Here is a 26,503-nt window from a genome sequence, read left to right as displayed (position 1 = left end):
CGGCGGTCTCGAACACGAGATCCTGCATGCAGTTGATGAGCATTTGGGTCGTGAATGGCACGTTGACGTCCGGATGGAAATATTTGGTATTCGCCGAGTAGGCGTTCGGACCGGCGTTGAGGCTGAGGTAGTAGGTGAGCGATTGTTCGTGCGGAAGGTAAGTGTCGAAGTGCCACTCTTCGATGGCCTTATCCACCGGCGTCGTATCGTGCCAACCGCGCAAATTCAGCCCGGCGTCGATGCTGAGAACGTCGTCATCTGAAACGCATCAACAAAATTCCGTCTACGCGGTTATTGTTAATTAACTAAGCGCCTACGTATACGTACCGTCAAAAACACCGTTGATCCAGTCGTCTTTCAGTTGATTAGTAGCACTCCGTAGAACCGCTCGTCTTTGCGCCGCTTCAGCGATACATCGTTTCCTTTGTCGTCAATGTAAACAGCGTTACTCAGTCGGCAGTTGTCGGAGAATGGTATGTTGCAAAGGTTTGCCATTCGAACCAACGTATTGCGCTCTGGATGAACGGTGTCTGCCTCCCAGAAAGGTGAGTCCGTGGGAACGTTGGGCAAAATGCCGGCAACGAACCGGCCACCCAGTTTGGTGTCGGCTTCGAGGAGAAGAATGTCATCAATGCCTCTTTGTTTCAAACTGTACGCCGCCTGAAGTCCGGATAGGCCGCCGCCGAGTATAAGGACTTTGGCGTTCGTTTTGACGGCGTGACCGGTGGAGACGGCGCAAAGAGCCAAAAGAAAGGAGCGGAACAAATACAAACAGAACCTATGCATGTGTCGACAACTGGGCAAATGAGCAACTATCCGGTTCTTCACACAATTACGCATGACTGTAAGCGACTCCCCCAAACAATGAATAAATTAATTCCCCGAATACCCAAGAATTTGCGTTGGACCGTGCTCGCATACTACTGACCAGATGGGATAGTGACCCATGACCAGCAGCCAGGTAGAATTTGACTTGGCTATAGTCTCCTCGATCCACGTCCATTGGAGCTCGACTTGTTCGACAGAAGCGATGATAGTGTCAATGAAGACCAATTGCAGAGTACGGTATGACCTAGCTCTCCGATGGGGTAGATCTATGGCCTATATTATACGCTTGAAGAATTATGGCCTATGCAAATATTTATCCCCCACGACCATTGTAAACCTTGGTGTAATAGTAATTCGGCAGATACCAACGTGGATTGCAACGACGGTGCATCGAAAATATTCTATGAGGCGAGAGAAACAGGTGAACATCACGTGTTCTAGATACGCGGAAGGTACGTGCCAGCATGGTGCCAGCTTGCCTCGAATACGTCTCTCTAAAGCGCGGTTCGTTCACGTTCTTCACCCCGTGACGATAGAAATTGTCTCCTAGCGATATCTGAAATGAAGACGAGAGACGTTCGGCCGTCTTTCCCATCGCGACGACGCCGTTTCCACTTCGGCCGGCGTCGTGTACGGCGGAAAGTTATTTCCACCCTAATCTCCAACAAGTAAAAACGTCACATTGTCGGACGAGGACTGAAGAAAAAAAAAGAGGCGAGAACGAGGAAGCGCAGCGTTTTGTGCCTTATTGCCTATGTGTTATTCACTACAGGGGTCTCATCGCGAGAGGTTTTAAATTTTTTTAGTACAAATTGTAATCGGATCTCTCGGCGATGAAAAAATTCGCTGCAATCGGCTCCCCCAAGTTGTACTCGCTGGCAAATTTATCCGGATCAAAATGGGCGCGAGACGATGGTTCCGACTTAAAAGCAATCTTCCCGCTTTGTCTGAACAGATAGAAGAAATAGCGATGATATCCAGAACCAGAAGGAGGACTCGGGCCAACATAACCTAACCGCACAAAAGTTGACTCATTATGCAGTACAAAGCAAAGAGATAGAATTTTAGACAGACTAGTGAGTTGATCACCGCCAGAAACGCTCCCCTCAATCAGATCGCTACCCTGTATCAATAGACGTTCGTTCACACATAAACGATTTTCTACGTCATTGTTACCATGACATTTCCGACGAGCCAATGACGGTACCAGGCTAAAGTTGGATTCGAGTGGCTCGGCGCATCGGGATCGCCCATCACCAATGTATAGAAAGCGTTCTAGGGAGATTTTATGTCCAATTGGGTCCTGGGTTCTTGTCCTACTTTATCGGCTGTTGCCCATTGGACGACGGGTTGTTCGGACGTCATTTCGAGGATAATCGGGCTCCCGCAATTGACGCTTAGACTTCCCATGTAGGTGACGGCTAGCGGTGGATTGCTGCACCCTTCCGGAATTGCCGTCGCCGTCCACAACCCGGCGAAAAAGAGGAAGAAGCGCAGATACCCGCAATCCATGGCCATGTTTACTTCCTGTTCTAACGCGCGTGGGCCGTGGGGGCTGTGATCGGCAGTGCGATGTTCAGCCGGGTTTCGTCGTTTGTTCGTCAAGCGGCCGAAGTGGTGCGTTTCTGCCGAGCGCTTTTACTTTATTGATTGGGTTTCTAGCTTGCTCCGTCGTCGTTGTCGCCGCGAGACGAGTTCAGGTCGCACTGGAAGGGAATTACGACGCTTCTCATCGAATCGAAAGGCGAGACTACAGTAGTACCGTCATTGGCTTTCCTGTGGATATCGACTTGTCGTTTGCAGATGATCGGGTTCCTGTTCAAGAGACGAAAATACCGAAAAATTTAACAAAAATGTTGACACTGTTGATAGACGAAGACAAGCACTATGGAGATAACACGGCAAGAAAAAAAAATTAAATTAGGACATAATAATTACCTTAGACATGATATCATTTCATTTCTTCTATTAGGGACCTTGTCTTGAATTTCTTCTACAGCATAAAATACTTGAGACTCTTTTTACATTAGGTCGTGGCGACGTAAGTCAATTTCCTTTGGGCAGAGACAGGAGATATTGACTTGATAGTTTCTTAGACTCCGCCTGGTATGAAGACTCAAGTTCTGAGATTTTTCAGTACTCTGCTCACCAGTATCAAGCATCCCCTTCTGCCTCAAGTCCACGTCCATAAACCTGTTCAAGTATTAATTGAATTTTATAGTTAGATTCCTTTTTTCTTTACGTTTGTCTGCAGAGACTTATCAAGTGTTGTGGCAATGTCACTGCTGGGCCAACCGAATTGGAAGAAGTCGACTTTCTCCTTACGTTGTGTCAGAAATTTCGAAGCGATTCGAGTCTAGCGAATTTCTTTCTCGAAGTGAGAGCACTTTTATCCTAAAAAACCGACATATACACATCTTCTTTTAGACTTATTCTTCGGTTTCACCTGGACCCAATCAGAAATCCAAACCCGTTTTTCGATTTCATTTGCTGTCCGCTTTATTGGAGTTGAGCAGTAGCGCTGTGAGTCGACGAATCGCCAACTCTTTTTTTGTCTTCATCTACTCGTTTTTCTCAGGATGTTTCCGTTGCTATGAAAGCTTATGAAGGCCTCATTGTCTGCGTGTCTCTTCCCGAGGAAACGGTCGCTCTTGCCATCGCCAATAATTCCAAGTATTGCCAGCAAGTGGTAACATTGAATAGAACTAGAACCTGCATCTACAAGAAAGTGTATACTTATATTCAGGTTCAACATCTGGCTGTTCGCTTCACTGCATTACCATCTACGTTAGATGACATAGATATTGCCCGTGTCACAGCAAAATGGGGGTATGCGCGTTCAGTTTATTCTCGATTGTCTGCGCACAGGGCATTTAGATTCAATTTGGCGAATGATTTCGACTGGGGAGACGCGCCTAAACCGAGTGCGGTTCAGCATATTGAGTATCTTCTACAGTGGCTTGATTATATTAATCAAGTCATGAAATTGGCGCATCCAGTAAAGTTTTTACTCGAGCCTAAACTGAAAATAGCTAGTTCTTGTTCATCGCGTAGATTATATCTAACCGCATTGCACAAAACATTCAGAAAGATTTCCTTGAAAACTTGATCATACCAAAAATCCTCCAACCGTAAGCGAGACGGAAATTAACCGAGGCAAAGCTCACAATATAGGCATTCTAGCAATGAAGAGGGAGCTTTAACATCTATAGCGTACATAAGTCGCATGCTAGAATGTATAGATGCTGGCACTTTAGTAGAAGGTTAGCCCAAGAGAAATTTCTCGTACTCGTGACTAAGTTTGCAATTTGATTAGCTTTTGCTACCTTTTTTATTGGAAACGACGTCGCCGTGCCAGAAGAACGTCGTGCAACGGCGCACCAATTGCGTCACAAGCTAATACAAAAGTGCGACCACATGTCGGACGAGGTAATAATAAATAAACTTACGCTGCGTGCAAGCGCCCCGCGGAGCTCTTTCCTTTTTTTTAGTTGAGCATTGCTTACATGCAATTTTTCTCTGTGCTGCTCTCGCTGCCATGCCAACAGATTATCACCAACTTGGTCACGCGAAATCTGAACGGTCGATTGTACAACGCAGTCGCGACGTCGAACGACCTCGTCTATCTGTCGGACAAAGATATGTATAAGAAATACGGCCTTCTTGCACCTGACGGCAAAGTTCCCCTATCGCCGCAATCGAAGACGGAATTTCCCGAAGATCTCGGCTCGCCACCGCCGCCGCCGGACAGCGCCACCAGCCCGTCGCCGTCAGAAGACGACGCCGCCGAGGCGCTGGGGTTTCGTTTTTCGCCCGTTCCCGTGCAGACTCAAGCTCAGTCGTCGTCGGACGCCGAGAGTCGAGCGTCGTCGAGCGTGAGCGCGAGTACGATTGCCACCGTAGGGACGATGGTGAGCGGGGGTCATCGCGACGAGGGGGAGATCGAGTTCAAGGCGTTGATTCGTCGCACTGGCGGCGGCGTTCTGATTCGCGATTTGGCTCGAATGCGAATCGTTTGCTCGGAGGACGACGTGGAGAAACTCGTGGATCGGTGAGTCCGTTTGGGAGATTGAGCGTGCGGATGCGAAATTTCGTAGGTTTTTGTCCATTCTGCCTGAGGACGTCGCGTCGACGTCTCCTGTTTCCGATACAATGACTTTTGAAGCGTACATGGCAGATGCGTCTCGTGAGGTGAAGAGAGCGAGAGCGTTTGCCGTATTAATTAAATGGCTCTTTTTGGTAAGGTGAGCTCTTGTTTTGCTATGTGTTCCTTCTGGCAACGTGAGGAGCCACCAGATGGTTCGTATCTTTTTTCACCGAACTTAGTCTTAGCTCTCTCCCTTTTAGACGAACGATCTGAATTCTACGAGGGCTTCTTTCTTGACATGCTTCTAAATAGGCTCCAGCGTCTCCTCGATCAAGTAAGGCTACAGTAGTGCTGGGGGGAAATTCAAAATTGACGAGGACCCTGTAGCCATACGAAGTCAATCTCGTACTGACGAGACTCCTTATACAAATCAGTCGCTTTCCGCACCCCACAATACACGAATACCTCTTCGACGCAAACGTCCAGCTTGCTCCGAATTCGCGCAGCGTCTTCTCAATTCTCTGTCAAGTAACAAAGACGGCAAAGACAATGACTAAATTAAAACGTGCATACACTCTGTATAGCTTTGCGTCGACATCGCTCAGAAGCGTCAAAAATTGCCTGATTTTGTTCAATCGTTCGCCGAAGCGAGACAAAGATTGACGTCCCAGGAATCAACAGGCATTCAGAGGTACTAGGCTTCAAAATGACGTGTATACTTTTCAGCCTAATTCCTCTCTTAGCAGCCCCAATCACGCCCTGTTCGACAACGTCGTCCTTTTAGAGGAATTTTCTAAGGTACAGGATCCTCTACACTTTCTGAGGAAATCTCTCTATCTGGTGGTATACTAGGAATTGGCCGCGACTCTGTACACGAAATCAATGGTATCATTGCAAGAAGCATAATTATTAACGGCCTAATTAGGATCACTGTCAAATCTTTTTGAAATAAAGTCACTCCAAGTCCATCTATTTAACTAATTAGAACTTCTCTGTCGGCGTCTTAGAACAGGACACAGACAGGGATTGACTCGTAAAATAGAACAAACTAATTACACATCGTAGCCTTAGCATACCTCTTGAAAACGCTTTGCACGACTTTTTTGATTTCCTCATCAAGGTCATCGGAAAATTCCGGCAGAACATTGGATTGCCTAAAAATGGCATACTCGTTGCTATATACCTTATTCGTGGCAGACGACGCCAACTGGCGAAACACGTCCTAGAAAAAAATCCGATTTTACGTACTAGCCTAACTAACTAACAATGCGCTTACCTGTGATTCAATCTTTCCCTGCTTCCAATATTCCGTTAAGAATTGGCAGACCTTCTGCCCTATTTGCGTCTTCAATTGGCACAGTAGCTCTTCCTGGGTTCCCTCCGGCGGCGTTAGCGGCGGCGACTCGATCTTTTTCGACAAGAACGGCGGCGGCGAACTGTTTCCATTTTCGCCGCCGCTGCCGTCCAAGTCTTCGGAAGGCGTTGGCCAAATCGGCGTTTTCTTATTAAGCGCGTAGTTGCGTATGGCGTCGCTATTGCCAAGGAACCATTCTTCGACAAAACTTTGAGCGACGATGACCTCCGTTGTCTCCTCGTCGTCGTCAAACGTTTGGAATTGAAGTGGCGGTCTCATTTGATTGAGAAGCGCGTTGCCGATGTTTGACAAAGCTTCTGGCGCGAATTTACCTACTCAGTACATATACGTAAATAAACAACTCAATATTTATTTATTTATTTATTTACCTGTGGTCCGTATCACTAACGGTTCCGCTTTGATTTCGTTCCTCCTGACTTTATATCCAAGAAAGGTCAGTCTCTGTTCGAGCACCAATTGCACCAAGATCTCCGATCGAGCGGTGAACACGGGCAATCGCACTAGAAATGAACCGACCAACTTCGCAATCATACCTAGCCCTGAGCAGAAATTGAATATTTGCCGCGCGAGAGGAACCCGACAAGCGACTCCTAGCTCCTCAACTAATCTCAAAGCGGTGAACTCCTTAATAAAAATCCCCGCCTCGTGCGACTCGTGAAACAGCTTGACGGCAACGTCGACGTTCTTCCGACTCAACGACTGCAACATGATTTCGTCGTAGAAGACGGACGGCATTTTGACGCCGACGCCGCCGTCCGAATTCGTCACGACGAAACGTCGCATCACCTTCGTCGCCGCGTCGACGTCCGATCGAACGACGCTATGAAAAAGTCGTTCCAAGACGTCGCTTCGTCGCTTCAGGCGCGAGTGAAGTCGAGTCGAGGCGATATCGAGTTCCGGTTTCGCCCAATCGGCGGCGTCGAGGATCCGAATCGCTCCCGCGTTCTGATTGTTCTCGATGCACACTTCGACGGCGAGATACGTGAAAAGAAACGAATCTAATTCGTCGTCGTCGCCGCCGGACTTCTTCATTTCATTTTGCTTTGTTATTGACGATAATCCGAGATAGTTGATGCCGTGCACGTGAAGAACGTGAAGAACTTCGTAAGCGATCGCCCACTTTGACGTCGCTTTGCAACGTAGGAGAAGAAAACCGGCTAGGCGAGCGAGAAGCGATTGATCGTCCGAGTTGAGCTCGAAGTGACGAATATCTCTGTTATCGTCATCGTCGTCACTTCGATACGTTTTGACGAAGACGGTTAAGTTTTGAAGTAGGGTTGACCACGAGTTGGCCGGCTGTTCAGAAAACGACGTTATAAGAATGGGAAGGAGACGAGACGGAAAGAAGACCGGCGACGTGTCACAGATGACGGCCGCCGCCCAGTCCCAAAATCCGGCCTTACCTGCTTTCTATACATACACGAACGGAAAAAATATAATAAATCGATTTCTTAAATTTAAATATATTACTTTTAATAGCTTCTCCACGACTCCAATTCCCGGTGTCGGCACTTGTTCGCCTAGTTTGACTCGCCGCTGTCGAGCCGTCCTAAAGAGGCTGTAAATGCTGAAAAGGGCGAGCGCCTCTGGGGCGGACGACGGCAGGCTGCACGAAGAATGAAGCACCGAAAAGAAGACGTTCAACGAAACGGGCATCCCAGCGAGCTAAACGCAAGAAATAACTAATTAAACGATCGTTTAATCCTACGTACTTTTTTCAAAATTCTCTCCGCCGTTACGACGTCTTTTTCGGCGTTGCATTTCTCCGTCAGCTGCACGCACACGGAATCGACGAGCTAAAGAGAGAAATAAATACGCCTTCTCTTCTCCTTTTAACGTACCTGCTCTTTCTCGACCATAACGCCGGCCGCCTGTATCAGTAAATTTCTCAACGGTTCTCGTCCAATTCGCGTCGCTCCGGCGAGAATCTGGCCAAAAACGGCTGCCATTTCCTTTCGCGTAACGTCCTCGATTGACAGGAGATCTCCCCATTTGTCGACCGCCTCCTGATGCCTTTCTCTCCTAATAAAATAGTCGATGTAACTCCGGCACGTCGTGCGATCTAGGGACTGTCTAAATTCTTTCATAAGGTTCGATACGAGCGAAAGGTCCTGGTAATTTCCGACGCTCAAGCAACAACGCAGAAGAGAGTTCCACGTCTAAAGAACGAATGAGAAACAAGTCTCTGCTTTGGCATTTCTTTTCTTTCGTACCGATTTCGATATTTCTCTTTTTTGATCGGAAGTGAAAGCTTGTAGAAACTGAATTCCGCGCGAGACGTCCGTTTGGGAAATCGCTAGAATGAGACAGGACTCGGCCACATGTGGAGGCAAGTGGTGGACGTAGCTGGAACGATTCTGAGGAAATAGGACGACACTGAGCCAACACAGCGATTCGCTATCACAAAATAATCTAGAAAAATGCGTCAGTAGTCGTACAAAGGATTTTCGTAACTATACTTGGTAATGTTTATGATGCTTGATTTTGATAGGCAAGTTTTTTGATTGCCAAGTGACTAAACGATAACCACACTCTTCCTTTTTTCTATCTCTCTCTCTAGGTTATATCTATGTATTACTGTATATAAACGCCAGACGAAGTTGCTGTAGTTTTGAGTCGAGTCGACGCAGAGAGCAACAACTTCAGCAAATACTCTGTAGTAGAGGAGAAAGCGTCGGGGAACGAAACCCCGTATCGCAAGTATCTCTCACCTCGCACTCAATAAATGATATTTCCGCGCGACGGACGTCACTTTTAAAGCTCTACGAATATCGCTAGAATGAAACGTCGTTTTTAGACGTACCCAAGGCGGCTTTACTGATTCATTCGTCCACGCGACGACGACAGCAATTGCACGACGACGTCTTCGGTTGGAGCGTCGCGTTGAGTCGCGGCGTAAAAGTGGCTATACGCTCTATACGTGGTACGTGTCCTATTACAACTACGTTTCTCTTTCTCTCGCTCGGACTCTCACTTTTCCATCTCCTGTGCTCGACATAGAATGGAGACGAGTTCCATGCAGTCCGACATCGTTGGATACGCAATGAATTTATAAGCACAAAGAGCCACCTTGAGAGCGAGAGCTATTGTCGCAACGCCGCCGCGCTAATTTAATTTTCTTACGTCAAATCGAGGAGGATTTGTTGACGAGAGCGAGACGGCGTTCAAAAGCGCGTGGCACAATGCCGCTCGCCGATCGCCATGGATACTACGCAAGGCCAAGTCAACATCCTCTATAAAGAGTATCAGTCAGAAGGACAAATGACATAAGAACAATTATATTATACCCGCTGTGCCACTGAGAAGAGATTGAATGTTACAAGAGATTTGCTCTTGTTTTCTATTAATGCGAGGCGCCTGTCTTTCCTTACCGAGGATCCTGTCGATGTCCTAAAGCGTCGAGATGAATCATCGCGAGAAAAACGGCTATATTACTACAAACTGACCACCAATTCTCTGAGTTGATCGAGGTGAACGTGATTGTATTTGCATCGCGGTCGAAAGCAGCCGCTCTCTCTCCAATGGTCCCAGCAACATCGATTCCGTTGGACGAATTGCTGCACGTAGCGATCGCGCACGAGCACGTCGACGTCGCTATTGGAAAGAACGGCGACGCTGACAGCGTCGTCGTCGTCGTTGCAGCTGATGACGTTGACTTCGGAGGCGACGTCTTCGGGCGTCATCTCGAAATCGTTAGGCGACGTCGCCGCGGAAACGGTGGAAGCGGCGAGCGGCGAGCGGCGACGATTTTCTTCCACGTTTTCTTCTCGCTTTACGGGCTTCAATGTGAGTCGGAGCGACGTCGTTGGAATTTTCTTTAGAAATCGTTGCTGTGGTTTGCGTTCTGGACGTGTCTTCTCGTTATTGCTAAGTATACATACAGTGTTATGAAGGAGGTGCAGGGTTTTTTCCCCCCCTTATGAGATAACCTGGGAAGAAGTTCCTTTATTTCCTCTTCATCCGGAAACAATGTGAGAAATTCGTCGTCGTCGATAAAAATTGATTGAGATTTTTCTTTGAAATTGACCGATTCATTTTTGCTCTTCTCCTCTTCCTGAACTTTGATCTCTTCCTCCTCCTCCTCCTGCTTATCAGAAAACGCGTTTTCTTCGATACTGATGTCGAGAGCAAAGGACTCTTCATCATCGAGATTGCCTAAGGCAATGCTAAAAGATTCAACGTCGGACTCGACGCTACCGTGATCAATCTCCTCCTCCTCCTCGCATATTTGATATTCTTCCCTTTCTCCGACATCCGTGTTGTTCCCCTCATCTTCTTCTTCTTCTCTCTCACTTGTCTTGAAATCCGACGGGAGCTCTACGTCACTAACACATGCACAAGTCACGTGCTACCACCGAAACAACAAACGCCACGTGAGAACTCACTGATTTTCTTTCCTTTCTTTCGGACCGGATCCTTCAGCGAGAACCACGCCCACGCTCGCGACGCTTGTCGACGACGGCGGAAGCTGCGCTACTTTCTGGTTCGTTTGCATAACTTGAAACATGAGCGCTCCGAGTTTCGCCGCCGCGTCGTCGTCATTTGCAACAGCGCCGTCTACGCGAAGGAAACAGCGATCAAAAAAGGCGAAGAGGTTGGAAAGCGGCTTTGAGCTCACCGATGGGCTTTTTCGTCGGCGGCAATGATGACGTCGAGTCTTCGCAGACGATCTCGTCCGGCGGCGAGTTGCTTCGGCTCAATTCTTTGCTCCCCGACTGGGTCCCCGACCACGTTCGCTTGCGAGCGACTCTCGTGCGCCAAGCGCCCCTCTTCCTCATTTTAGAATTTGCTGAGCGGGCTCCAGCTACGTTAGCGCGACTGCGAAACCCCACGACACGCTGAAGGGCATGGCTAGCCGCTTACGGGATGTTGTGTGCAACATCCGGGAGGGTTTGAACGAAAAAAGTGTGAACGAACGAAAGAAAATAATCAAGCGAATAGTAGCATACGACTTTTACGGTTGGTACAGTACTGTACATCGATATGCTGTAACAAATTTTTATTGGCGCTTCGATCACATCCGGGATAGTACTATGTATTCATGGCGTTTCCTCATCTCGTGACTTCGTGCCTCTATCTACTCTACTTCGTCTTCTTCGTTCTCGTCGTTTACGCACTCGACTTTACGCCCTTTGTCAACCTTGGGCACTTTCGCAATACGGTTTTGAACCCGTTTCTCAGCGCGGCTCGCCTGCGTCGAATTCTCGATGGTCGAGGCGTCGATTACGCCCATCCTATCGAGAAATCCGAGCTCGTTCGCCTCGTAGTCGATTCAGGCGGCGGCGACGACGACAACGACGACGAAGACGAAAATAGTGAAAGCGTCGCGATTGGCCAAAGTGTCGACCAATCAGATCGCTTGTTGCTCGTCAACGTGGCATACGGGAAAGACGAGGGTCCTCTGAGTCTAAACGACCTGAAGTCTATTGCAAGGCTCGGTTTGCAGTGTGGAATAATCGATTGTCAGCTGCATCGAGAGTATTGTCAGTCAGAAGGATGGACTCGATCTCTTTTAGCGCTGTCTTTGACTTCTCCTTCAAGTACTATAAAGCGGAGACGATGGAAAGCTGCCCAAGGCTCGAATATTGCGAAGAGAGCGGTATTGAAATGGATTAGGCAAGAAATAGGAGTTAGTAAAATTCAGGAATCTAGTGCTAAACAAAGTGGCAATAGGATGATTACGTTGATTCTTTTGTCTGAAGTGGATGCACCTTCTCCGTTGTATTACGATGTTCTGGCATTGGAATTAAGCGAATTTGCCCTTTTTGAATATATCAGTGGTGTCAATGCAGATGCCAGGGAGAAACTGTTTCATCAAAGTCATCTTCAATTGCAGCCCGACTGTTCAAATAATCTAATTTTGATTTTACCGGGAAGGAATTATTCATACGGATGTAGTCCGGGCGAGAACTTCAACTACAGATCGTTGAAATTTCACGTGCAATTTTTGTGCCTGCGACTCCAAGACGCCTTCATCATTGGCCTTTTTCTCGTAAACGGCTACATTCTATTGATGTGCGTCATCGACGAAGAGGGTCTATCGTGGCTAAGACTGATTCGATCCGTTGTACTTAGCAGCATGATCTGTGCTTTTCTCATCGCTCAATTGCCTCTATCGTCCCAATCAGGCCTGCCCACGTCTCTGCTGAAGCTCTATCAGTCGGCCGCGCTCAGTTACGAAGGCGCGTGGCTTCGATGGCTTCTAAATCGAATACCCACGTCCCTATTCTTCGTCACGTTTCTCATTTACGCGACGTTGATATGGTGGACTAGTTGGCGTTTTTGGAATGACGTCAGTCGCGTCAGCGTTGCCACGGCTCCCACTGATGAGACTAATGACGCCGTAGATACGGATTCTTCTCCGCAGTCGGAACGCGCTTTGCCTTTGCCACCTATTCGACTAACAGTGAACACGCTGCTGCATCAGCAGCACTTTCACGCGTATCCTCACGCCAATACGTCCAGCTCGATTATTGTCGACGAACGTCTAAATGCTCTTCTTGAGGATTTGGCTCAGCACATGCTCACCGACGTCGAAAGCGAAGAGGAGAGCCTGCCGCAGGATTATATTGAGAATTTGCCGCGGTGGAAGTATCGATTGAAACGAAAATGCGAGCTACAGTGCGTTATTTGCTTGTCTCGGTATAAGCGAGGTACTATGGTGAGCTCTCTACCATGTGGTCATATGTTTCATTGGGCGTGTGTAAAGCCTTGGCTGCAGACTCGAAGTGTTTTGTGTCCTGTGTGCAGGTCGCCGGCAAATGAGACGAAAGCGTCGGCGGTGGCGGCGGACGTGCGAGACTGACTGATATCAGGGCATGCATGCATATATTTAAGTGAATTGCGTTATTAGGTTTGTATTCTTGGAAATAAAGCGGCGGTTGTGGTTGGAAAGAACGTCGCTATTTTTTGCGCAGACAAATTCATTTGTTTTCGGAATACTCACACAGAAGAGAGAGACTTCTTAAGTATATTAAAACTCCAATAAAATAAACGGGCTAATTCGTTGCGAGAACTACTGCGGCGGTTATTTATCACAGCGCTGATAAATATGTCCAGAAAAATAAAGTTGACGAGGAAACGAGAGTCTATAGTTCACTTGTAATGGCCGTGAGTGCGCATATGACGATTGAGATTTCCCGACTGCGAAAAGCTGAGTTCGCAGATTTTGCACTTGTACGGCTTTTCGCCGGAGTGTATCCGAAAATGCTTCGTGAGCGTCGAGCTATCGGCGAACGCCTTGCTGCAGACCTTGCATTTGTAGGGACGCTCGCCGGTATGGGTCCGCATGTGTGTCGTCACCGACGACGACTGCGAGAATCGCCGATCGCACAGCGGACACTTGAACGGGCGCTCTCCGCTGTGGGTGCGCATGTGGGCGTTCAAATTCGCCGCTTGCGAAAACGTCTTGTAGCACACCTGGCACCGAAACGGACGTTGTCCCGGAAGCATAGACGATGCAATGGCGGCGGCGGACGGTACAATGCGAGCTCGATGAAAAGCTCGTCTTCCTCCGGCGATGACGCATGTTGGACACGAGCGCCCACTGGCGCAGAGGTGAGAATGCCATGTCTCAGTCGTCGGAAACGTGGCGGGAATAAATCCCCCGGCATATGGAGGCGCCATGTGGGGAAAAGGTAGGGAAAACTGGCCGAACGACGGCAAACTCTGAAAGGGGGGTAGAATTGAGGTCGACGACGGCGTGAACTTGAAAGCTTCGTTCGTCGACGGCAGCCAATGATGAAAGGACGCCGACGGCGTCGCCGTCGTCACCGCCGTCGGGACAACGCATGAGACGTCCGATTTGAATTCGTTCGACGAAGACGGCGACGCGTTGCGAAGCGCGAGAAGCGACGCGGCGGCATCGGAAATCGGTTGATGACATTTCTCGTCGCTGGAAAAAAGGAAGGGGAAAGAGAAAGGGAGTGTAAGAAAACTTCCGCGCAGACCGGAATAGCGTTTTGTACCTCAAGTCGGTCGTCGAGGAGACCGACGTTCGCTCGGGGCTCGTCGACGATCTTAGGCGCGCTGGCGGTGGCGGCGGCGAAGGAAGAGCGTACGGCCGAAAGAGCTTGATTTTCTTATCGTCTGACATTTCTTTAGAAGGAAATCGAACGTTCGTTTGTGTTCGACGAACTCGGCTACAAGTACAGCTAGTTCTACCTAGATTTCGCTGGCTTTCTGACACGGAAACGGTGGCCAGTATGGGTAGCGGTGGCGGTTGAGGATTTGAATGACTCGACGACTGAATTGACGACGCTTTTATAAGGGAAGTATAGACAAATGCCGTCTATCGCTCGATTGGCTTCGCTCGGCGGTCTTCTCTCCGGCTCCCCGGCGACAACAAAGCTGAGCCAATCATCTTGAATCAGCTCACAAATTTAATAATCGTATACCCGATAAATTGATAAGGGAGTCAATGGGGACGGGGCAGTGAGAAATGAGAGAGAGCCGTTCAACGCGCTAACGCGTTTACCACTCTTTCCCGGTTTCATCCCGGGTCCGTTCTACTCGGAAACCCGTCTGAGTGAGCCGAACAACCGATTTGCGTCTCGCCGCCCGCGAAAGCGCGATCAAACGTTGGGATTCCCCACGAAAGCGGGAGCTCAAGACGTCGCGCGGAATCGCATCCCAAAAGCCCTCGGGGCAACCGCGAGACCGGACCGGACCTTCGAATCGAGAAAAGGCTAACCGAAAAACAGAAGCCGTGGCAAACGATTCGCCGCAAAGACGTCGGTCGAACACGGTTTGCATCGGAAGTTACTCTAAAGGCGAAACGCAACGGAGAAACCATCCTCCCCGCCCTCCTCCCACCCATTCAAGTTTCCAGAGCCCCTAGCTCTATCGCCGGAAAACATATCCACGGCTACGGCTTCGTCGCGGAGTCATGCGTTCGCGCGGGCGGGCGAGCGAGCGAGAGACACGGCGATAGGCCGTAACGAGGGATACAGACCGAGATCCGCGCGGAAAGAAGCAGACGCAGCCACAAGGTCAACAGAAGCTGTGTCCAAGCATCTCGTTAGGGAGATCAGCGCGGGCCAAAGGGATGCACACAGATACGCAAATGAACAAAGGGGATGCAGACGTGCCGTCATTTGACGCTGAGCCACGTGGCGATGTTGCTCACGATTCGCATTCGAGTCGCTTCGACGGCCGACGGATCGGCACACAACGAGGCGTTGCCGCGCGATTGGGGAGGATGTTGCGGACAACCGCGCATATCTACGCCTATAGAAGAGTTTGCACGGGGAGGGAGCCCTCACGGGGCCCGGGGGTACTGTATATCGTCGTTTTCTTACCGTGAGCGCAGTTGTGGCACGTCGTCAGCTGCGTTGGCTCGCTCGGCGTGGCGACGGACTTGGAAACGTGCTGCCACGGATCCTGCATGATTAGTTTTCACAAACGGTTGATGTCTAATTGCGCAAGCACTTCTGCGAATTTACCTGAGATGCCCGAGAATAAAATATATTTGTTCCTGCTATGTCTTTTCCGCCGTAATCTATGCCGCCTGCTACTTAGGGTACTGAACGACACCGTGACTGTCTCACTTACACAAATTTGTCGCGTTTACGTCCGGCCACAGGCCCTGCAATGTAGAGCGAGATCGATGCCGACGTACTGTAAAAACTAGGGATCCACCTTAGAAAAGACGTTGGAACACAAGTCACGATGATACTGCAAGTTGACGATTTCAGATCGAATGCTATTTCGAGCGGGTGCTACTTGAAAGAAGGCCATTTCGGTGCATTTCTACGCAAATGCGTCTACGTAGCACGAGCTCAACGAAGGAAGGAATCTCTTTACTTGGAACCACCTATAATTAGAGTGAGGTGAAACTCAAATATAGGATCTTGTGAGTCTGCCGCCGCCGCCGCCGCCACGGCGGCGGCAATGGAGATGCCGTTTGCGTGCTACATCGCGACGGCGATTTAAAGATGCACGTCTGCATCAATGGAACAGCCGGTCGGCTCCCCATCTCTAATCTAATCGCGCTTTTCCCTTCTATAGCCGCCCGCCTATAAATACGCGTCAATGCTATGAGGCGGAATCCTTCGAAGGAAATTAGAATATGAAGCCCCGAACTAGCGAAGGGAAACGGGACGTCAAAACGTCTCTTTCATCTAATGTATGTGCTACGGATGTCCGGGGACGGGCGACCAAAAATCTACGTAGGCACGCTTCTTACCATTGTCTTGCTCCCGTGTATTCGCCTGGTACGAGAAGTTTCATCTTTTCCTGGCTGAAAAACGACTCGCATATCGCCCCGTTTCGTGCGAGGCTTGCCTGTAACTGAGCGGATCGATTCCGAAGGTTTTGTACCAGAACGAATGGCAATAGTCGGCCATAGCATTGGTCAAATTGACGCCAGTCGCCTTACCGCGAATCAGAGCTTGACAGACATTGTCTTGGTAACTAGAGCGAAGGTCAGAGAATAAATCAGTGTGACCGCCGCGACGCGACCGCAAGCTGACCCATATTGAACCGACGTCGCTGCCGCATCGGCGATCAGATACATAAAATCGCCGTCAATCATACCGGACGCTCCTTCACCCAGAACATGCACTAATTATTATACGAGACTACGTTTATCTACACACCGAATAGCGCCTTCGTCTTATCCGAATCAACTTTGAGGGACATCTCGATGCTGAGAAACGAATCTGATTCTATGAAACTAAAGACTCTTATGTCGGATTGTGCCTTTGCGTTGTTTCTCTCAGTATCGAAGCGCATTCTTCCCCTACGGACGTTGCTACCTAAATTCAATGCTTCTGGACTCCTAACAGAAGTTCTTATTTTCGTCTCTACCTGCTCGTCAAAGGCAGTATACGCCAATATAGCTTCGGCGACGCCGGAGCTCGACACACTGCCACGCGTCAAGTGTGGAAATTTCAACCGGAACCACGCTAAGCAATGAACGAAGGAATCGCGACTACGACGACGTCTAGCCAACGCGATACTAACACGAGAGACCCCCTGAATAGCTAACTCCAAAGGTAATCCATTGATTGTCCGACGTTGTCGGCAAACCGTGCTTTGAATTATGAATCCCTTGGTAAAAGTTTCGAAAAACCGCAAGATCCTACACGAGAACTTCAATGTATCCGTACATGTATATAATATGTATACAGTGAAGCCTGCACTATAGCGAGACTGGTTTCAACTAGTCTCGACCGGTTTTGAAACCTTTGCAATAAGAAATGCAAGTTTTTCTTTTACTAGAGTCAAAAGAACCGCGGTTCTTGTTCGACTGACTGGATTTAGCTGGTGCTATGCAGACATTTTTGCCTCCCCCGCCCCCGCACAATAAAACGTTTCACTGCCTCACTGTCTAACTCTACTAAATATACTTCTTACATTTATTGCCTGTCTACTGGAGAGATATGAGAGGTTTGGATAGGTGAGATTCTGATAAGGAGAGCTCTGGCCATAGTAGCGATGCTCAGGAGTAACAATAATTGCATTGAAATGATCTGCGAGTTCTTGGATCCAGTCATTGGGTATTCCTATAAGGAAAAGCCATTTATATGTACCACGTGGTAGTAGACACTTGTACAGTCATACTGCAGTTTTTTATGTACTAAACATTTCAAAGTCGACTAGGATTACCCGGACAGGTTGCTTCGCCGCATATGTAGAGAAAAATTGGACACGCGGCTGGAGATTGACCTCCAAAGCCTAGCGTGCGATCGCAATAGCCCGTGTATTCGAAATAGCGCTGACGAAACGTAGCGTTGTATTCCGAATCGAAGTGATCGAGTCTCTGATCGAAAAACAAGTCGTCGCCGCTTGCAACAGCGAAGAAAACGAACAGGCATGCGAAGAACACCATTCTCGTCTAGCGCGCGCATTGACAACAAAGAATGACGATTTTTTCCCGTCTGCCGTCTGAATGACCGCACTCAGCGGCCGTCCATTACGCTATATGCGAATTTTTCGCCAAACTGTATGCTCTCTGACCTACACCACCGAAAGGAAGACTCCGAGCTACGTAGCCGATGCCATTCTAAGCGCACTGATACTCGTTTTCTACAAATTGGTCTCTCTAAGTGGCCCGGTACACGCTCCTTGCTTTCTCCCCGTCCGATCTCTGTCTTATCGTACCTCCTCGCAGTTGTTCGTCGTTGGTGTCGTCTTGCTGATATCTCTCGTTGTAGTAACAGTCTATTTATACATTCTGCCTGTTTACGTGGAAACCAGTTACTTTCTCACGACGATCTATATCATACTGGGTCATTGGCTTCTCGCGAACATTGCATTTCACTACTACATGTGCGTTGCGACGCGACCGGGCAGTCCACCGGCGGTGAGAAAGATCGTCGTCATTTTTCGAGCATCCGGGGACCGTTTCTCTAGGCGACCGAGTTCAACTTGCGAAGAGGATGGAAATTTTGCCATAAGTGCATGCAGATGAAGCCGCCGCGGACTCATCATTGCACGGCGTGCAAGAGGTACCAGATCCGTTCGTTATTTGCATTATTTATTATATAAATATAGATGTGTGCTGAAAATGGATCATCACTGTCGTGAGTCGAGACGCATTCACAGATTCTTAGGCTTACTCTTGTCCTCTCAGCTTGGATCAATAACTGCGTTGGACATTTGAATCATCGATATTTTCTACTCTTTTGCGTCTACATATCAATTGGAGCCGCCTTTGTTGCTTGGATATCGTGGAATACGTTCTCGGAGATGTTTTTCGCGACCGAGGTAAAGGGAGAACCATACCCCCTCCCGATGACTGACCCTTGATTTGTTTAGATTTCTCTGGACGATTATACGTGGAGACGTTCTTTAGTCATCCCCGTCACCGTACTCTGCCTAACCGTGTGCCTCGCCGTGGGAATGCTGGCCAGTTGGCACTCTTTCTTGATCAGCACCGGTCAGACGTCGATCGAACTTCACGTCAACAGAGAACTAGAAAAGACGTACCTAAAGCACGGCTTTGTAAGTCACCATGGAGACAATCGAGGTTTTTACGTATAGCTGGGTGGTCTTAGATTTTTTTGAATCGCAATGATTACGGAGTAGCGAGGAACTGGCGGCTCTTTCTTGGTTTGACCGGTTCCAGGTATGCATAGTGTTGAATTAGTAAGCTGACCTTTGACGTGGAACGGCGGACATCCGTGTTTAGGAATTGGAGGAGTTTACTGTGGCCGTCGGCACATAAACCGCCAGGAAGTGGATTAGAGTGGGACCTGAGGGAATATTTAGACAATGGTACGGACACAAGCCCGCGTTCTGTTCCCTTGCTATTGTGAGAGATGGAAAGCTTGTTGTGCGCTTTGCACAGTCAAAATAGATACCATATTGAATTATGTATGCTCAACTTTGGGTGGCGGCACCGTCCAATTTCCGCTGTCGTCATCAGACTAATTATATATTTATATATATATCATTATTCAGAGGAGCACGTATTGATTCAGAGCATTCAATTTAGAAACGGTAAAATCGCAAGAGTCTCTGTAAAATTCATTTGAAATCAGGCCAAATTTTGTCTAGTGATACATTATCGCCACCACCATCCCCCAAAAAGGAAAGCAATAACCCTATCAGATGTACATGATTTGAACTAAACCCCTGCGGTGCAAGCAAGGCGGCGGCGGGGTGGCGGTGGCGGCACAGACCCAAGTGGAAAAAAAAAGACAACAACACACAAACTGAAACAAGAATCGCGTGAGGGCTTGCTCTATATACGATGCACAGATGCTGTGCAACCTGTTATATCGTGAGCTTCCGCTACACTAGATGAGATGCGTGAATGCGCGTGTCTGTCCTAGTTCCCTTTCGTTCACATCTCTCTCTCTCTCTCTCTCTCTCTTTCTGTCTTTTAGTCGGACTTGGCTTCGTCCGAGTGCTTATTGTGCGTCTTCATGTGTCGATTCAAATTGCCCGATTGAGAAAAGGCCATACCGCAGATCTTGCACTTGTACGGTTTTTCGCCAGAGTGCGTTCTTATGTGCTTCGTGAGGGTCGACGTGTCGGCGAACGTGCGCTGGCATATCTTGCACTGATACGGCCGTTCGCCGCTGTGGGTACGCATGTGCGTCGTGACGGAGGACGACTGCGAGAAGCGTCGATTGCAGATCTTGCACTGAAACGGCTTTTCGCCCGAGTGCGTGCGCAGGTGCGCCGTCAAATTCGCCGCCTGCGTGAACGACTTTCCGCACACCTGACAGCAGTAGGGCTTTTCGCCGGAATGCGTGCGCAAATGCGTCTTGAGCGTCGACGGGCGCGCGTACTTCTTCCCGCAAATGTGACACATATTTGACTTGGACTTGCCTGCGCCGGCCATGGGACCAGACGTCGCGCCGACGGATCCTGCGGAAGACGGCGGTCCAACGCTCTTATAGGGATCCCCACCGCTTCCGCCGAACGGTGATCCAGCCGTCGACGGAACGCCGCCGCCGCCGTTCGCCCAATGATCGGGACCGGCGAAAACGCCGGAGCTCATCAATTTCATATCATGACCGGCGGGCGAAAAAAGCGACGGATGATGATGATGATGATAGGAACCGCCGCTGGCACCGCCGCCTCCGGGTGCCGTCGTCGTCGTCGAGGCGTTACCCTGTCCATATCCGGTGACGGGAGGCAGGGTTGACGGGCTTTGGTGTTGGTGATGATGATGATTGGCTGCCGCTGCAGCGGCCGCCGCCGCTGCCGCCTGGTGCATTGTCGGCATTCCCATTGACGTTGCCGGACCACCGGGACCGTAGGGAGACTTCCATATCATCGCGTCGTGCACGTGTTCGGGAAGGAAAGTGTTGAGCGCGGCCATCGAGTCGATTCCGGCGCCGCCGCCGTTTGTTCCGCTAGCGTTTTCGCTCGCTGACGCTGCCGCTGCCGCTGCCGCTGCGACGGCCGCGCCGGCGCCGCCGTTTTTGAGCCAGAGAAGCGTTTTCGCGATTTCGTGGTTTTGCGAGACCGGTTGAAGCCTGGTTCGAGAGGGGGCGGACAAAGAGAGACAGTTAGACGGGGCGTTCAAAAATAGGGGGTCCCCTTTTCGATCGGGCCTAATATGGTCGACGTTGGGTAATGGCAGCAATGTTGTACTAATTGGCTGGCTATTTGATATGCATGAGGGACGGTCGTAGTGGAGCCACGATTGCAAATGGGTCATCTAGCCGAAGGTCCGGTCGGTAAATTGCGAAGAATCGAGCGAGGGGAATTGTGTTGGCGCACGCTTTTTTTTTCGCGACGGGACCGCTCGTCGTCATGGGATTTTTCCCCTCCCCCATTCTCTCACAGGAATCAAAGTCGCGTGACAAGCGCGCGAACGCTAACAGGATTGGCGCGCGGGTTGGCGCGTGAAAGATGAGAACTCCCGCCCGCTGCGCGCGCGCGCGTGAAGGGGGAGAGGGAAGAACACACGCGAAAATCGAAAAAGGGGCCGCCGTCGCGTGGACACACGCATTACAGTAACAAAAACAATTCCTCGTTCCACTTACTCGGTCAAATGCTTGAGCGGACGAGAGAATCCGACGGGCGATCCGTCGGCGTTCGTGCCCATGTATTGGTGGAGATCGTAGTCCTGATGATGAGCGACCGTTTCGACAGGCGGTAGACTAAAGTCGTATCGCGCGCTCGACGTGTGATTCAGCTGCGGTACCGAACAATCGCCGACGTTCGCGGGCATTTCGATTTTCTTTGTCCACAACGGCTCGGTGTGCATAAGAGGTAGAAAACTCGAAGCCATGCGCGTCGTAAACGGCGGAAATCCTTTCGAAAAAAAAGAGAGAATGAGGGTGACGCATTGAAGGGTGTACAGGATGTGCGCGTCGAGGTGTTAGAGACAAGGTTCGACAAAAGTGACGGCTGTCGTCCAGCCGCGCGCTTCAGTGACGTCTAGTAGGTCACTGAGTTCCGGACTCGGACGAACCGCTAAACGACGCTTAGGTCGTTAGAACGTTGTAGTTACCGAGCGAGCGCGCGCGAACGAGCGTTGGAGACCGCGAAAAAAAAAGAAACCGGCGCGTTTCTGTTTTTTAACCGACGCGCGAACTCGATGCGCCAGCCCACGAAGCCGACCGAGTTGTGTACAAGGGTTTATACCTTACAGAAGCCAGTCAACGGCCGAAAGGAGGTCGATACCTGACTTGAACGAGGTACTAGCGTGCGAAGCCAACTGCGAGTCGAAGTGCGCTTCGCGAGGATTTAAACGATCGCGACGGCGGAACAAAACAAGCGAGGGCGGATACGCGAGGCGGTCTGAACGAACGCTGGGATCAAAGTGAATTAGTCGCGAGACGAGCGCCCTCTATTCTATAGATCGGGGGCGAAAAATAGCATACCGCTCCAAGCCGCAAAGGCAACTACGAAGAGGTAATGCAATTACCCAACTTGCATGCACTAATCGGCGAACGACGCTTGCACGTCGGGGACCGTTGCCGCGGGCTCTCGCTATGACTCAGTCACAAAGGCGCCCGTGGTGCGAAATTCGATTTGGAGCGTGGGGTTGCACGGATCGGGTTTGAGTTTGTAAAGAAGTCGATCCGTTGCCCCGGTTAGCCGGTACGCAACGGCGGGATCGAGCTGACCGACGCGGGTGTCACGATGGCACGTGGCCGGCACGCGCTCATTGTGAGTGGGTGTGCGTGTGGCGCAAGCAAAACTTTCAACCATACCTTTTATTCTCGTAACTGCCCGGCCGGTCTTGTATCCTTGTTTGGTCGACTTTCGAACTCGGCTTCCTCTTTTTATACGCGAACCTGTGCACGAGGCACCGGAGTCCCCTCCCTAATTTCTTACGAGCCTAAAATAAAAAGAGGGATCGTCCATTGAATTCACGTCATTTACTGGGCGGCTGACTTCAAAAGGAACCGCGGAAATTGTTTTAATCCCTCGACGGGCTGTCCCAACGTGTATTACGTTATCGGCCAAGGTTGTGTACTCAGCGACGGATAAACGAAACCAGAGCCCGGTGGTCTCCTCGACCACATCCGTCCCGTGTTACGTTTGCAAAGTCAAATGAGAACATGCATTTATGGAGTCGCAAAAGGAGCGACTCAGCGAAAGGAGAGAGTCTCGGATAGGAAAGGAAATTGCGCGCTTTAGCATAAATGCACTAGGGATCAGCTGCGAGCCTTCCTAGATTTAAAAGAAACAAAGGGGGGGCCCCCTCTTTCACGAGACGAACGAAAATCATTCGTTCTTTTCTACCCTTTGTCGAAAATTGAGTGCAACAGGTCAACGTTCTTTTATGACAGGAATTCGATTTATGGGTGGTGGTCAGTGACCCTGACACGAATCTTCGCCCACCCAAGACGATCCGTTCACCCCGCGGACGGACGGACGGACGTGCGCACTTCCGCTTGCATTAACCGTTATTTCTACACCACGCCTATTGCAATATAGCGCGCTATGCAAAATTCAAAGATGCCAAATGCCGCCCGCGTGCGCGGTTGCGACGATACAGCGCCACGCATATTTAAAACATCGAATAAACTTCCTCCGGTTGCGGTAGCTATATATAAAACCTACGCGCACGAGCGGACCTGCTCGAAAAAAGAATCCCATGAATGCTAATCAAATGGAATTCCAGCGTACTTGCCGGCTAAATGTGTCACCAAACTAAAACAGAAGTCGAACCTGCGTGCGCGTTGCTATCGGCAACCTACTACGTATCCTACGAAAGTTCGCTACAAGTACCCTAGGGGACGACGTGTCAATGGAAGGGCAAGATTGCTACTCCGACGCTGTCTAAAGGATCTATTAGTCTGTCTAGCTGTAGCCCTCGGGCTCTACCGTAGCGAACCGAATTAGCTAATGGATCGATTAACCGCACGAGCGCAAATTCTATTTTCAACACCTATTTTGATTTTGCGGACGTTGGAACACCTTGTGCAAAAGTCCAACTACTCACCATGGCGACAGACAACTTTTGACGACGACGAAACATCCGATTCCGCCGCCGTCGTCGTCATCGTCATCGTCGTCGTCGATCGATCACGTTTGCGAACGAGTCGACTCGTCTTTGGCCAGTCCGGCTCCCAAACGCCCTTCAGTCGTCGACCGGAATCGTAACCCGGATTCCTTAGCAGAAAATCGTCGATTCGCGACTTGAGACAGGGCGACGGCACGGGACGACGTTCGTCGGTGTACGGCAAACCGGTGAACGGATCCGACGGCGCGCGACACCACGCTGCTTCAGACGACGCGTGCCGCTCGACGCTGCTGACGTCAACGACGTGTCCAGATGGCAAAACAATCGGTTGTCGCATGATTTCGTGCGTCAGCTCGTCGAGAAACTCAGCCGGCACTAAAGACGACGACGACGACGAGGAGGAGGAGGAGGATGAAGACTCTGTCGTGCAAGCAGACTTCGATTTAGTGCCTTCTAATTCAATTTCTCTATCCTTTCCAATGTTCACGTCTGGCTTTGTCGAACTCGTTCTCTTCGATTCTAATAGCTCTATATTTCCCCAAAGTCGAGACGACGGCGTGCCGTGGATTTCCAAGAGATTCAGCGTCGGCGTCGCGGAGTCGCAAACGTGGACGATTCGTATTGCTATTGTGCGCGCTGAGAGCCATAAATGACCTCGCCTAAGGCTGGATTTTTGTAGCAGCAGTTCGTTACTGTCGTCTTCGCGCGAAAAAAACGTTCCTCGAGGCGTTTTGCTATTAGCAACGCGAGATAAACCGGAACGCGAATCGAATGCAGGATTTAGTAGATACGACGTCAAGCCATTAGCTGATGTCGCTATTTTGGAGCTGAGAAACCAGCTGGGATCTGCCTGCAATTTGGGTGGAGATTCTTCCTTCGTCACGGCACTGGCTTCCGATTCTCGACTGTTTGTTTTGATCCATACTTCCACTGTGCTTGTACGCGTTCCCGTGTGCAGGAGAAGTGCTTTTATTGCTACTCCGTGTCGAAAGCGAAGTGTGATGATGATCGGGGTTCGAATGAAGCGTTCTGCTCGGAATCCGCGGCTTCGCTCGCGCGAATCGACGCTTATTAGGTTCTTCGCGTCATATCCGTCAGCGCTGACTGCTGTCGTTGATGATATAGCTTCGACGAACTCTGTACGGCTTAGATTGAACATGAGTCCGCGGACTTTGTTTCGGGTCCGGGTCTACAGCGGCGATCGCCCGGATTAGCCTTGGCTTTTGTCACTCGAAATTTCGCTATTCGCGACGCGTTAGGGATCGTTTCATCTTCTGTGACGTTTTTCAGGAGGTGGTCTTCTTTCATGAACGACATTTTGTCTGCTCCGCTCAATCAGGCAGGAAAATCGACTTTTCATCTTCGCTCCTCACTAAAATTTAACTCCGTCAAGGCTCATCAGGTCGAGCGACAGGCAGAACGACTGACAAATAAACGACTTTACGACAAAGCGGCGAACCTTTACGGAAAAGCAGCAGGTAGCGACAGAATCAAATCAAAAACACCCTAATTTGTAATTTTTTCAGAGCTGATTAAGACAGCCATAGATTCGAATCAAGAACCAGAAGTAAAAATCGAAAATTTGTACAAGGGGAGGAAAAAACTTTTTTCTTCTAAGGTGGCCCAGTCTCTTGAAATTCAGTACGATCGTTTGAAGCAGGTCGAATCGCGTTTGGAATTCACTGCAAGACAAGACAAGCGTCACGTCGAACGATTGGAACGAGAGCGAGCGATCGAGCATCTCAAGCGATCCGAAATGACGGACTTTGTTCGCGAGATAGAATTCGGAGAAAGTCACATTTTCGACGACGACGATAACGACAAAGCGGGCGACAATTATTTGGCCTATTTGAAAGAGACGAAAATTCCCTTCGTGACGGTCGACGAAGGCCCGGGAAGTCTGAGCAAGAAAGAACTCCACGAACGACTCGATTTCAAAGAATCTCAATTGGATCGTCTTCAATATGAAGTGAGACGACTTCGCGACGATCTCGAGCGAGTGACGCGCGAGAGAAATTCGGCGCAGGCGGAATTGGAACGATTTAAGGTACTTTGTATTTGTGGAGGAGTGGGAAAGGAAAAGGGGGAGAAATCTCAAGCGCAGAATTTCGACGATCTTTCTGCGCTGGGATCTCTTCCTCCACTCGAATCCCCGCCTACTCTGAAGTTCTAGTTCCGAGTATAAATTAGTTCGGTTTCGCTTATTGGTATTCACGTCTATTTTACTGGGCGTTGGCAGGTGTAGGCTATTCTTTCTCGTCGAGCCATCTTGCGCGGTTAATTATTGGCGATAGAGTCGTCTCCGGAAATGAAACTGACGCTAACTGCT

At 49.6% G+C, this 26,503-nt stretch overlaps 9 protein-coding genes across 16 annotated transcripts; 4 read left to right on the top strand and 5 right to left on the bottom strand.

The window, feature by feature from the left end:
- Positions 1-1,613: 1,613 nt before the first annotated feature.
- LOC136184922 (protein D2-like) lies at positions 1,614-2,367 on the bottom strand. The gene is made up of 4 exons (XM_065971936.1): positions 2,149-2,367; positions 2,005-2,103; positions 1,903-1,951; positions 1,614-1,839 (listed from the first exon to the last, which is right to left on the bottom strand). Exons 1-4 carry the CDS (start codon positions 2,344-2,346, stop codon positions 1,631-1,633), a joined length of 555 nt encoding a protein of 184 aa, XP_065828008.1. The 5' UTR covers positions 2,347-2,367; the 3' UTR covers positions 1,614-1,630.
- An 8-nt stretch (positions 2,368-2,375) lies between these two features.
- Positions 2,376-5,892, top strand: LOC136184893 (FHF complex subunit HOOK interacting protein 2A-like). The gene is made up of 21 exons (XM_065971892.1): positions 2,376-2,445; positions 2,491-2,572; positions 2,632-2,729; positions 2,801-2,869; positions 2,925-3,029; positions 3,083-3,205; positions 3,256-3,351; positions 3,407-3,517; positions 3,575-3,657; positions 3,706-3,826; positions 3,883-3,959; positions 4,012-4,091; positions 4,145-4,257; positions 4,320-4,879; positions 4,926-5,019; positions 5,073-5,127; positions 5,176-5,249; positions 5,303-5,443; positions 5,500-5,606; positions 5,659-5,713; positions 5,768-5,892. Exons 1-21 carry the CDS (start codon positions 2,401-2,403, stop codon positions 5,819-5,821), a joined length of 2,343 nt encoding a protein of 780 aa, XP_065827964.1. The 5' UTR covers positions 2,376-2,400; the 3' UTR covers positions 5,822-5,892.
- On the bottom strand, positions 5,805-11,144 carry LOC136184887 (uncharacterized). Its single transcript, XM_065971884.1, has 18 exons — positions 10,909-11,144; positions 10,676-10,847; positions 10,220-10,615; positions 9,737-10,157; positions 9,578-9,680; positions 9,414-9,523; positions 9,265-9,359; positions 9,109-9,204; positions 9,002-9,052; positions 8,869-8,944; positions 8,750-8,805; positions 8,504-8,702; positions 8,132-8,449; positions 8,003-8,086; positions 7,761-7,955; positions 6,659-7,700; positions 6,192-6,601; positions 5,805-6,137 (listed from the first exon to the last, which is right to left on the bottom strand). Exons 1-18 carry the CDS (start codon positions 11,066-11,068, stop codon positions 5,964-5,966), a joined length of 4,158 nt encoding a protein of 1,385 aa, XP_065827956.1. The 5' UTR covers positions 11,069-11,144; the 3' UTR covers positions 5,805-5,963.
- A 182-nt stretch (positions 11,145-11,326) lies between these two features.
- On the top strand, positions 11,327-13,297 carry LOC136184898 (E3 ubiquitin-protein ligase RNF103-like). The gene has a single exon (XM_065971901.1). It carries the CDS (start codon positions 11,332-11,334, stop codon positions 13,093-13,095), a length of 1,764 nt encoding a protein of 587 aa, XP_065827973.1. The 5' UTR covers positions 11,327-11,331; the 3' UTR covers positions 13,096-13,297.
- Positions 13,247-15,058, bottom strand: LOC136184917 (protein glass-like). Its single transcript, XM_065971931.1, has 3 exons — positions 14,454-15,058; positions 14,258-14,387; positions 13,247-14,184 (listed from the first exon to the last, which is right to left on the bottom strand). Exons 2-3 carry the CDS (start codon positions 14,383-14,385, stop codon positions 13,386-13,388), a joined length of 927 nt encoding a protein of 308 aa, XP_065828003.1. The 5' UTR covers positions 14,386-14,387; positions 14,454-15,058; the 3' UTR covers positions 13,247-13,385.
- Positions 15,059-15,276: 218 nt separating this feature from the next.
- LOC136184905 (uncharacterized) lies at positions 15,277-19,371 on the bottom strand. 5 transcript variants are annotated; one of them, XM_065971912.1, is made up of 17 exons: positions 19,272-19,371; positions 18,521-19,223; positions 17,901-18,472; positions 17,649-17,797; positions 17,256-17,373; positions 17,100-17,197; positions 16,992-17,047; positions 16,889-16,938; positions 16,763-16,835; positions 16,575-16,703; positions 16,477-16,530; positions 16,095-16,104; positions 15,930-16,040; positions 15,843-15,876; positions 15,734-15,789; positions 15,590-15,671; positions 15,277-15,518 (listed from the first exon to the last, which is right to left on the bottom strand). In XM_065971912.1, exons 3-17 carry the CDS (start codon positions 18,121-18,123, stop codon positions 15,382-15,384), a joined length of 1,380 nt encoding a protein of 459 aa, XP_065827984.1. In that variant the 5' UTR covers positions 18,124-18,472; positions 18,521-19,223; positions 19,272-19,371; the 3' UTR covers positions 15,277-15,381. The 5 variants fall into 5 exon arrangements, with proteins under 5 accessions (XP_065827984.1, XP_065827985.1, XP_065827986.1 ...); XM_065971913.1 differs by having other exon boundaries at positions 17,901-18,455; XM_065971914.1 differs by having other exon boundaries at positions 17,901-19,058; positions 19,118-19,223.
- On the top strand, positions 17,889-19,611 carry LOC136184915 (palmitoyltransferase ZDHHC16-like). The gene is made up of 8 exons (XM_065971928.1): positions 17,889-18,348; positions 18,406-18,597; positions 18,648-18,742; positions 18,789-18,817; positions 18,868-19,001; positions 19,053-19,238; positions 19,292-19,362; positions 19,426-19,611. Exons 1-8 carry the CDS (start codon positions 18,184-18,186, stop codon positions 19,550-19,552), a joined length of 999 nt encoding a protein of 332 aa, XP_065828000.1. The 5' UTR covers positions 17,889-18,183; the 3' UTR covers positions 19,553-19,611.
- A 39-nt stretch (positions 19,612-19,650) lies between these two features.
- On the bottom strand, positions 19,651-25,376 carry LOC136184907 (protein glass-like). Of its 4 annotated transcripts, XM_065971919.1 has the most exons (4): positions 23,451-24,146; positions 22,916-23,043; positions 21,740-22,010; positions 19,651-21,226 (listed from the first exon to the last, which is right to left on the bottom strand). In XM_065971919.1, the coding sequence occupies exons 3-4, from the start codon at positions 21,985-21,987 to the stop codon at positions 20,122-20,124; spliced, it is 1,353 nt and encodes a 450-aa protein (XP_065827991.1). In that variant the 5' UTR covers positions 21,988-22,010; positions 22,916-23,043; positions 23,451-24,146; the 3' UTR covers positions 19,651-20,121. The 4 variants fall into 4 exon arrangements, 3 of the variants coding, with proteins under 3 accessions (XP_065827991.1, XP_065827992.1, XP_065827988.1); XM_065971920.1 differs by lacking the exons at positions 22,916-23,043; positions 23,451-24,146 and adding an exon at positions 22,349-22,576; XM_065971916.1 differs by lacking the exons at positions 22,916-23,043; positions 23,451-24,146 and adding an exon at positions 22,344-22,572.
- LOC136184920 (nuclear receptor-binding factor 2-like) lies at positions 25,348-26,423 on the top strand. The gene is made up of 4 exons (XM_065971934.1): positions 25,348-25,513; positions 25,568-25,652; positions 25,701-25,741; positions 25,793-26,423. The coding sequence occupies exons 1-4, from the start codon at positions 25,481-25,483 to the stop codon at positions 26,345-26,347; spliced, it is 714 nt and encodes a 237-aa protein (XP_065828006.1). The 5' UTR covers positions 25,348-25,480; the 3' UTR covers positions 26,348-26,423.
- Positions 26,424-26,503: the final 80 nt, after the last annotated feature.

Source organism: Oscarella lobularis, chromosome 3 (genome assembly GCF_947507565.1).
Source record: "Oscarella lobularis chromosome 3, ooOscLobu1.1, whole genome shotgun sequence".
Taxonomy (NCBI): Eukaryota; Metazoa; Porifera; class Homoscleromorpha; order Homosclerophorida; family Oscarellidae; genus Oscarella; species Oscarella lobularis.
The sequence above is the reverse complement of the archived record's forward strand: the minus strand, read 5'-3'. Positions and strand labels throughout refer to the sequence as shown.

Excerpts from the sequence above, each read along its gene's own strand:
- LOC136184907 (XM_065971919.1), bottom strand. The coding sequence starts at position 21,987 with ATGGCTTCGAGTTTTCTACCTCTTATGCACACCGAGCCGTTGTGGACA. Across the intron at positions 21,227-21,739 it reads CCGCTCAAGCATTTGACCGA|GCTTCAACCGGTCTCGCAAA; the intron begins GTAAGTGGAACG and ends CTCTCGAACCAG.
- LOC136184920 (XM_065971934.1), top strand. The coding sequence starts at position 25,481 with ATGAACGACATTTTGTCTGCTCCGCTCAATCAG. Across the intron at positions 25,514-25,567 it reads TGTCTGCTCCGCTCAATCAG|GCTCATCAGGTCGAGCGACA; the intron begins GCAGGAAAATCG and ends AACTCCGTCAAG. Across the intron at positions 25,742-25,792 it reads ATTCGAATCAAGAACCAGAA|GTGGCCCAGTCTCTTGAAAT; the intron begins GTAAAAATCGAA and ends TTTTCTTCTAAG.
- LOC136184887 (XM_065971884.1), bottom strand. The coding sequence starts at position 11,068 with ATGAGGAAGAGGGGCGCTTGGCGCACGAGAGTCGCTCGCAAGCGAACG. Across the intron at positions 8,806-8,868 it reads TCGTCTGGCGTTTATATACA|TCACTTGGCAATCAAAAAAC; the intron begins GTAATACATAGA and ends GTTATCGTTTAG. Across the intron at positions 6,602-6,658 it reads GTTAGTGATACGGACCACAG|GTAAATTCGCGCCAGAAGCT; the intron begins GTAAATAAATAA and ends TGTACTGAGTAG.
- LOC136184915 (XM_065971928.1), top strand. The coding sequence starts at position 18,184 with ATGACCGCACTCAGCGGCCGTCCATTACGCTATATGCGAATTTTTCGC. Across the intron at positions 18,349-18,405 it reads TGGTCTCTCTAAGTGGCCCG|TTGTTCGTCGTTGGTGTCGT; the intron begins GTACACGCTCCT and ends ACCTCCTCGCAG. Across the intron at positions 19,002-19,052 it reads AGATGTTTTTCGCGACCGAG|ATTTCTCTGGACGATTATAC; the intron begins GTAAAGGGAGAA and ends TGATTTGTTTAG.
- LOC136184898 (XM_065971901.1), top strand. The coding sequence starts at position 11,332 with ATGGCGTTTCCTCATCTCGTGACTTCGTGCCTCTATCTACTCTACTTC.
- LOC136184917 (XM_065971931.1), bottom strand. The coding sequence starts at position 14,385 with ATGTCAGACGATAAGAAAATCAAGCTCTTTCGGCCGTACGCTCTTCCT. Across the intron at positions 14,185-14,257 it reads TCCTCGACGACCGACTTGAG|CGACGAGAAATGTCATCAAC; the intron begins GTACAAAACGCT and ends CCTTTTTTCCAG.
- LOC136184893 (XM_065971892.1), top strand. The coding sequence starts at position 2,401 with ATGTTCAGCCGGGTTTCGTCGTTTGTTCGTCAAGCGGCCGAAGTG. Across the intron at positions 3,518-3,574 it reads CCAAGTATTGCCAGCAAGTG|GTTCAACATCTGGCTGTTCG; the intron begins GTAACATTGAAT and ends ACTTATATTCAG. Across the intron at positions 5,714-5,767 it reads TTTTAGAGGAATTTTCTAAG|GAATTGGCCGCGACTCTGTA; the intron begins GTACAGGATCCT and ends GTGGTATACTAG.
- LOC136184905 (XM_065971911.1), bottom strand. The coding sequence starts at position 18,123 with ATGGTGTTCTTCGCATGCCTGTTCGTTTTCTTCGCTGTTGCAAGCGGC. Across the intron at positions 17,798-17,900 it reads CGGCGAAGCAACCTGTCCGG|GAATACCCAATGACTGGATC; the intron begins GTAATCCTAGTC and ends TTTTCCTTATAG. Across the intron at positions 16,531-16,574 it reads ATCGATCCGCTCAGTTACAG|CCAGGAAAAGATGAAACTTC; the intron begins GCAAGCCTCGCA and ends GTCGTTTTTCAG.
- LOC136184922 (XM_065971936.1), bottom strand. The coding sequence starts at position 2,346 with ATGGCCATGGATTGCGGGTATCTGCGCTTCTTCCTCTTTTTCGCCGGG. Across the intron at positions 2,104-2,148 it reads AATGGGCAACAGCCGATAAA|AACGCTTTCTATACATTGGT; the intron begins GTAGGACAAGAA and ends AAATCTCCCTAG. Across the intron at positions 1,952-2,004 it reads GGCTCGTCGGAAATGTCATG|GGTAGCGATCTGATTGAGGG; the intron begins GTAACAATGACG and ends CTATTGATACAG.